An 8,931-nucleotide genomic window follows, 5' to 3' on the forward strand; every position below is an offset into this window, starting at 1 on the left:
TGTAAAAAAAAAAAAGAAACCATAATAATTTTGTTTGTAATGTTACCTTAACTAAAACACTTCACAGTTTACACATGCATGATCATTATTTCATCAAAACTTGTAATTACAAAATAAACTTTGAACATGTACAATCTGCATCTTCCAAAAATAAATTTTAAGCCTATTTTTATTCTAATGAAGAATCATTGACAATAATCACAAGATGGCCTGATGGAATTTATGATATGTATTCTGTATATTTTCTTTCTTCAGTCATGACATGTGCTCACTTTCCTTCTCAGTTTCTCTCTCTCTTTAAAAAGGATTGAATTTAAAAAAAAAAAAAAGAGGAAATACATTAAAATTACTCTAGACCAGTTAATATCATACTTAATCCATAGAATTACACAGAAATGATACAACTGTGCAGTTTCTACATGACAGATCTAGATTTTTTTCTTTTTTCTTCAAAAATGATATAAATAGTGTTTTCTAATTAGCCTAAAAGTTTAAGTTTTCTCAATTGAAAAGCCAGTTATCTTATTTTTCCTTTTCTAGTCTTCAGAAATTAGAATATTTCACTTAATTTTTCTCATTGTATGCATGTATATGGCTGAGGGTCATGGTACTTGGAGTCCCAAGGCTCATAAGGATGTTTTAGGCATGTATAAACAGAAGCACAACACATTGTTGATTGCCAGTGGTACACTCCTGTGTGTGCTCTTGAGTCAGAATAATCTGAATAATCTGTTTCAAATTTTTGCCCTATCATTTATAAACTGTGTTTTCTTCATTTACATCTAAAGCCTCAGTTTTCTCCTTTATAAAATAATACCTATGTCATATTGTTTTGTAATGATTAAATGTAATAATTCATAAAATAATCTACTTAATATAGTTCCTGGAATATAATGCACACTAAATTTATATAAGTTGATTTTGTTATTGCATTTTTCTTATTATCAAATATAGTGAAAATCATAGACCCAGTGCTTTCAACGTTTTAAATGGTTGAATTACAAGTCATTTATCTAATTGGAAAACAAATAAGACTCAGTTGAAAAAAAAAAAAAGAAGAAGAATGGGTTGAGTTCAACCAATTTATTAGCATTTGATCTTTTGTAAATTACTTAATTTCTCCAATAATTGTAAACTAGAAATAATAATAATAACTTGGCTCATAGCATGAATGAGATATATAGTGGTGGAGCTTAGGATACTAAAGGACACCTAACAGAGACTCCATTACTGGTAATTTTCTCTCTCTTTTAAAAGTTTATTCAATTCAATACCTGACAAAGAGAATTTCTTCTTTTTTTCACTTATGGACCTTTATGTGATAAAAAATTGTGAGACAAAACTTGGTCTCATGTACGTCAACCGCCAAATGTCATTTTGGAAAACAAATAATTGGGAAGGATAGACAGGCAGCATATGAGTATTTTATAAATTCTAATATAAATACGATTTCCCCCAAAAACAAAATATGAAGACTTTATAGAAACAATAACTACATTACACACATGTTTTTGAAATTTTCCTTAAATTCACAATGAGACTGAAACTCAGGTATGAGTCTAAGTTTCTCAAACCCTATTTTGTTCACAAAATTTTTATGCTTAATGCATTGGACAAATCAAATATGCATCAGTGATTCTGATTCATAACATTCACGTTCACGGCCTTAATTGGTTGGATTTTACTCAAAAGTTTAATTTGCTTGATAAAGATTTTAGCTTAGGGAAGTTTTTTACAATTCACATTGCTCCATCAAATAATTTCTCTTTAGGTTGTTGGATGGGTTTGGAGAGACAAGGAAAAAAATGTCACCGATCATGTATTCCCCCCATGGCAACAGGGAATTTATTTGGGAAATTAGAGAACAAAACAATGATTATCTTAAACAAATGAAGATTTAATACAGTGTTTAAAGATGTGTTGGTTCACATTCTGATTGGAAAATGAAATTTGCAGTTAGCAAAACTATATTTCCATTTAGACACTATAAAATAAGACATATCCAAGTGTACCCAAGGAATCTTTCTTTTGATTATTTCTTTTGCAAAACCATTAAGCTCATACAACCTTTTCAAATAATGTAACCTATAATTTATGATGTCTATGCTTTAATTATTAAATAAATGGGCAGATTAAAAAATTAATTACTCCAGCTAAACTTTATTCAACAAGTATGTTTCCTTTATACCATATTACTTTTAGTCTAATTTATATATATATGTTATTTTTATACACATATATAATACAATTATAGACACTTGACTTCTATATTTTTCAAAAAAATTGATAGAGTTTGTACTACAAATTTTTGTAATTGAAGACTGTAGTTTCAAAATGTGTACCTAAAATCAAAATGATGTTTAGACAAAATAATACTTTGAAAAATTTCTTAAACAATTCTTCAAGTATGTAGATTATACGTGTCACTTGCCAATAACATTACATTATGCTCAGGTGGACTTGGCGTAGATGTAGACCTGGATCATGCTCACTAAAGTTACATGGTCATTGAGTCACTGAGTCGTTGAGTTTAATGGCAGCGAGAGTCTCTCATTCTGTTGCACCCTTGCTCGCACTTGCTCTTTATCTCTGCTGATACCATATAACTAAATGTGTGATTGTTATATTTCCACAGTAATAGATACAGTACCATGTGTTTGTATGTGTATGCTGTTCTAGTCAATACTGAAAGGTTGCAAATCAGAGTTTAAACCAAATTTCAGAAAGCAAGGTATAATCTAAATGCAGATTTAAGCATATATAAACATGTAGGTACACACACACACACACACATATATATATGTATGTGTATATGTGTGTATGAATATATACACATAAAGCTTTCTTCTGTTCCCAAAAGTCCTAGCCCTGATTTTGACACTTTTAATGTGCTGCATGCGGAAAGCTGAAAGTATATGAATAGTGATAAAATTTGTGTCCTTAACTTTATAAAACATTAAGTGGTTTATAATTAGGTTTTTAACTTTTGGAAAATTTAACCTTTTTTAAAGGGCTGAATTAGTGCACTATAAGATTGAAGAAAAAAACATAAAACATATTAATTCTTGAAGTCTAATATATGACTTGACCAAACGATGATAACCTCCATTCTAAGAACTAAGCTAGTTTGGCCTTTGTGAAACCCCTAGGTTCATATTATTCATGCAGTACCCTGTATAACTTGTAAGGATTACTAGTCATGAAATCTATTGTCTATTCCCATTGAATATGATATTCTAGCATAAATTAGATTTTTCAGATTTCGTACTAGGTAGGGTTGGGTAGATGTTTAACAATGGTAAAATATTCAAATATTCAGGTCTTTATAAAGCCCATGATTAACTATTACTGGTAAACTTACTATTTTACTAATTTTTTTAAAGCAAAAATATCCTATACTTGCCTATACTCTGGCATTAGAAGTTTTAAGAATGTTTGAAATGTAGAGCTTTCTTACATAAATACTTTTTTTCCAACCAAAAATATTTACTTAACATGTAGAATGTATATCTTCACATTTGCTACCAACTTGCTTATCTAAATTATTTTACTCAACTGAGTCTTGGGAGCTTGTAATTTCTTGCTAAATGTGCGACTTTCTAAAATATTTTGTTTTATTGCCAAGGGTCTGCTCTGTAAACTTCAGGTGATGTTTCCCCCCAAACTCTAAGTAAAATGTATCCTTGGCTGTATGCTTGGTTCATTGGATCTTTTAAAATTAATCACTCACACTATGTAAATTTGAACAAAAAGGAAAGCAGATGATACTATTTCTTTTTGCTATGTTACACCCCTGTAGACTTTCCTCAGCATGCCTTTTTCTTATATTTCCAAGGTATCTGTTCGGCTGCTAAGTCACTTCTGGTCTTTCTGAAGTCTTGCTCTCTCTCTCTCTCTCTCTCTCTCTCTCTCTCTCTCTCTCTCTGTCCCTCTTATTTCTAGTTATTTCTTGAGTAAACCTTTCCTCTTATCCAATACTTAAATTTACAACGATAGTCATGTTACCTAAAGTGATGAATTACTTGCAGATTGTTAGGAAATGTCTAACCCCAATTTTCTAATTATAATTGATGCTACACTCTTGTTTCGTGTTGTAGCTTATATATACTAAAATTAGCTAATCTAGAGGGAATCTGAGAGTCCTACTTAGTGAGAAATAACTGAGTTCTATTACGAGAAGAATAATTGAGTATGTACATGTAGAGTAAATCGGTTATGTACATGGTATTGGGGAAAGAGAACTGTAACACATTTGTTCCTGCTAATAGATGTGATTCAACCCTTGTTGAAAATTCTCCTTACTCAGAATTCTGGCATTCCATTTATATAAACGGCTGTTCCACCTCAAATTTCTGGTGAGATACATTCATCTTACAATATACAGTAAAATGTAAGGGAAAATGCTGTATTACTAGCTTTCAAAATGTGCAGTATATAAAACAGATGCCTGAAGCACACCAATATATCCATTGTGAATACCAGGCTGTCACCACACCTCTGGCACATCTCCTGCAAGCCCTGCTTCATCTGTCATTATTAATACACTTCATTTTAAAAAGACATAAGACAGAGCAGACCATGCTCCTGAATACATTTGCCCGCTTAAAGGCCTCAAATGTGCTCCCATTATTATTTTAAGTAATTAACTCACGGTATTGGGCAGGTTCTGGCCCAAAGATAAATTTTAATGTTTTCTTTAATGTTTTAGTATCTCTGGTATGCAGATGATAGAAAAACAAAGTCCACATTCTAGATAAATCTTGAACAACTCCCTGAAATAAACTGACTCCTGTTGAAGAGAGCTGTCATTTCCCTCTCATCTCTTGGGCAGCAAGATTTGGGAGGTCTCCTTTCAAATTAATTCTAGAGGGCTATGTTCGTTGCTCATATGGGCTACATTTACTGACTTAGGAGCATGTGATCCACCAGTATCTGCTTCCCTTAAGTGCTGACAGATCTGTAATTCCAAGTGGGTTTTAAAATTCAGAATATTCTATTTTGCTTAACAAGATTATTGCCATGAAAGGAACTGGTCACCCAAATATTCAAAGAGAGTACAAGGAAGATGCAGCCTATGAAACTGCAATTTTGTTTATGTGGGATTACTTAATCTCAACCTGGGACCTTAAAAATAACTTACACTAGTTCACTGGAGTAGTTCTGAATTGTGAATTACAATTACATAAGTTTTCATAGAGACACTTTTTGTAAAATGGTTATTATTTGAAAAATTATACTTATTTTATGTATTGACTGTATAAATTATTGCACTTCCTATGCACTTATGAGAACAACATGGTCCTGATACTAGAACTTCATAACAATATTACAAGAAAATATCATAGGCCAATATGCCTCATAAATATGTCTAAAAATTCTTAACTAAATATTACAAATGAATCAAACAATATATAAAATTGATAACACATCATAACCAAGTGGGGCTATCCCCCAAATTCATTTAAAGTCTACGTAGTAAACCTCATTAACAGAATTAAAGAGAATACCATTTTTAATCTCACCAAAGAAGCAGTATCTCATTATAATATAAAATTTATCTCAGTAAATTTAAAATAAAAAAGAACTTCCTCCTTCTAATTAAGGGCAAATATGAGAAAAAAATTTAACATCGTAATTAATTATGAAATATTAAATATTTATCATTGGCTACAAATAATGCAATGATATTTGTTACACTTGCAATTAGGCAAAAATTAGAAATAAAGAGAAGTAAACTTTCATTGATTACAGATGTTATGAGTTATACATAGAAAATCTTTAAAAATATGTAAACTATTACAAATAATAAATGAAGTTAAGAAGCCACAGGATACAAGATTAACATAAGGTACAGTTTTTTTTATGATATCTAATAACTATAAACAAAAAATTATTTTAAAATGTGCTTTAATAGTAGCATGAATAAACATCTAATGATGAGGAATGAATAATGAAAACTGAATAAGACTCTGTGACATACTGACTCTGTGAACAATGTGAAAATAAATTAAATACATAAATAAAAACAAAGATAAGCCATATTCATGGGTTGGAAGATTCTGTATTATTTTGATTCTCTCCAAATTGATTCATAGATTTAGCCATATTCCTGATTAAAATTCCAAGAGGCTTCTTTCAAGAAATAGGTGATTCTAAAATTACATGTAGGTGAAAGTATCTAAAATAGCCACATCCTGAAAAGGAATAGTGAATTATTTTATATATATCTTATAAATAATGCAATGATAAAATATACCACCTGAATTAAAGGTTTACTATAAAGCTACAATACAGACAATGTGATCTTGGCACACAGGTAAGCAAATACATCAGTGTAGCAAAATAAAGAGTTTTGAAATAAATCTATCATCTATCTATGTATCTATCTATGTATCCATATGTGTATCTATCTATTACAAATAACACTACTAATGCAAATAATAAACTATTACAAATAATAAATAAAGTTAAGAAGACACAGGATACAAGACGGCATAAGGTACGCTTATTTTGTGATATCTACTAGGAATAAACAAAAACATTTTAAATTGCTTTAATAGTAGCATCGAAAAACATACATATGGGGTCAAAGGTTTTTCATGAAAGATACCAAAAAAAATAAATAAATAACTCAATGGAGAAATGACAGTTTTAAAAAAAATGCTGCTGAACAACTGGATGTTTATGTAGGGAAAATGATTATTGCAGTCTATACCCCCAAACTTGAGATGAATTGTTGATCTATACATAAATCCCAAACCATAAAATTATCAGAAACACAAAAGAATATCTTCATAGCTTTAGGCTAAGAAAATATTTATTGACAGAACACAAGAAGCACAAATCATAAAAGAAAGAATTATGAAATGGAATTCATTACAATTAAATTTTTTTCAACCATAAAAAGATGTCACTAGGGAAATGAATAAACAAGTGACGGACTTGGGAAAATAATCACATACATCAGACAAAGAACTTGTGTACAGAATGCATAAAGAACTCCTCCAGAACCTTCCTGCCGCCGCGTTCGCACCTCGCTGCTCCAGCGTCTGGGGCGCATTCCAACCTTCCAGCCTGCGACCTGCAGAGAAAAAAATTACTTATTTTCTTGCCCCATACATACCTTGAGGCGAGCAAAAAAAAATAAATTTTAACCATGAGGGAAATCGTGCACATCCAGGCCGGTCAGTGTGGCAACCAGATCGGTGCCAAATTCTGGGAGGTGATCAGTGATGAACATGGCATCGACCCCACCGGCACCTACCACGGGGACAGCGACCTGCAGCTGGACCGCATCTCCGTGTACTACAATGAAGCCACAGGTGGCAAATATGTTCCTCGTGCCATTCTGGTGGATCTAGAACCTGGGACCATGGACTCTGTTCGCTCAGGTCCTTTTGGCCAGATCTTTAGACCGGACAACTTTGTATTTGGTCAGTCTGGGGCAGGTAACAACTGGGCCAAAGGCCACTACACAGAGGGGGCTGAGCTGGTTGATTCTGTCCTGGATGTGGTACGGAAGGAAGCAGAGAGCTGTGACTGCCTGCAGGGCTTCCAGCTGACCCACTCACTGGGCGGAGGCACAGGCTCTGGAATGGGCACTCTCCTTATCAGCAAGATCCGAGAAGAGTACCCTGATCGCATCATGAACACCTTCAGTGTGGTTCCTTCACCTAAAGTATCTGACACCGTGGTCGAGCCCTACAATGCCACCCTCTCCGTCCATCAGTTGGTAGAGAACACTGATGAGACCTATTGCATTGACAACGAGGCCCTCTATGATATCTGCTTCCGTACTCTGAAGCTGACCACACCAACCTACGGGGATCTGAACCACCTCGTCTCAGCCACCATGAGCGGTGTCACCACCTGCCTCCGCTTCCCTGGCCAGCTCAATGCTGACCTCCGCAAGTTGGCAGTCAACATGGTCCCCTTCCCACGCCTCCATTTCTTTATGCCTGGCTTTGCCCCTCTCACCAGCCGTGGAAGCCAGCAATATCGAGCTCTTACAGTGCCAGAACTCACCCAGCAGGTCTTCGATGCCAAGAACATGATGGCTGCCTGTGACCCCCGCCACGGCCGATACCTCACCGTGGCTGCTGTCTTCCGTGGTCGGATGTCCATGAAGGAGGTCGATGAGCAGATGCTTAACGTGCAGAACAAAAACAGCAGCTACTTTGTGGAATGGATCCCCAACAACGTCAAGACAGCTGTCTGTGACATCCCACCTCGTGGCCTCAAGATGGCAGTCACCTTCATTGGCAACAGCACGGCCATCCAGGAGCTCTTCAAGCGCATCTCGGAGCAGTTCACTGCCATGTTCCGCCGGAAGGCCTTCCTCCACTGGTACACAGGCGAGGGCATGGACGAGATGGAGTTCACTGAGGCTGAGAGCAACATGAACGACCTCGTCTCTGAGTATCAGCAGTACCAGGATGCCACCGCAGAAGAGGAGGAGGATTTCGGTGAGGAGGCCGAAGAGGAGGCCTAAGGCAGAGCCCCCATCACCTCAGGCTTCTCAGTTCCCTTAGCCGTCTTACTCAACTGCCCCTTTCCTCTCCCTCAGAATTTGTGTTTGCTGCCTCTATCTTGTTTTTTGTTTTTTCTTCTGGGGGGGTCTAGAACAGTGCCTGGCACATAGTAGGCGCTCAATAAATACTTGTTTGTTGAATGTCTCCTCTCTCTTTCCACTCTGGGAAACCTAGGTTTCTGCCATTCTGGTGACCCTGTATTTCCTTCTGGTGCCCATTCCTTCCATCTGTCCAGTTAATATTTCCCTCTTAAAAATCTCCAAGACGCTGGGTCTCATCCAGATCCCATTTAGAACCAACCAGGTGCTGAAAACCCATGTAGATAACGGCCACCATCCTAAGCCCAAAGTAGAAAGTGGTAGAAGGTAGTGAGTAGAAGTCACTATATAAGGAAGGGGAT

The 8,931-nt window shown here is 35.2% G+C and overlaps 1 protein-coding gene across 1 annotated transcript; it reads left to right on the forward strand.

Annotated features, from left to right (window-relative positions):
- The first annotated feature begins 6,987 nt into the window (after window positions 1-6,987).
- On the forward strand, window positions 6,988-8,671 carry LOC108520633 (tubulin beta-7 chain). The gene has a single exon (XM_017860057.1). It carries the CDS (start codon window positions 7,157-7,159, stop codon window positions 8,489-8,491), a length of 1,335 nt encoding a protein of 444 aa, XP_017715546.1. The 5' UTR covers window positions 6,988-7,156; the 3' UTR covers window positions 8,492-8,671.
- Window positions 8,672-8,931: the final 260 nt, after the last annotated feature.

The sequence above is a fragment of the Rhinopithecus bieti genome, unplaced genomic scaffold (assembly GCF_001698545.2).
Source record: "Rhinopithecus bieti isolate Rb0 unplaced genomic scaffold, ASM169854v2 scaffold_51968, whole genome shotgun sequence".
NCBI lineage: Eukaryota > Metazoa > Chordata > Mammalia > Primates > Cercopithecidae > Rhinopithecus > Rhinopithecus bieti.

Coding starts and splice junctions, on each gene's coding strand:
- LOC108520633 (XM_017860057.1), top strand. CDS start 7,157: ATGAGGGAAATCGTGCACATCCAGGCCGGTCAGTGTGGCAACCAGATC.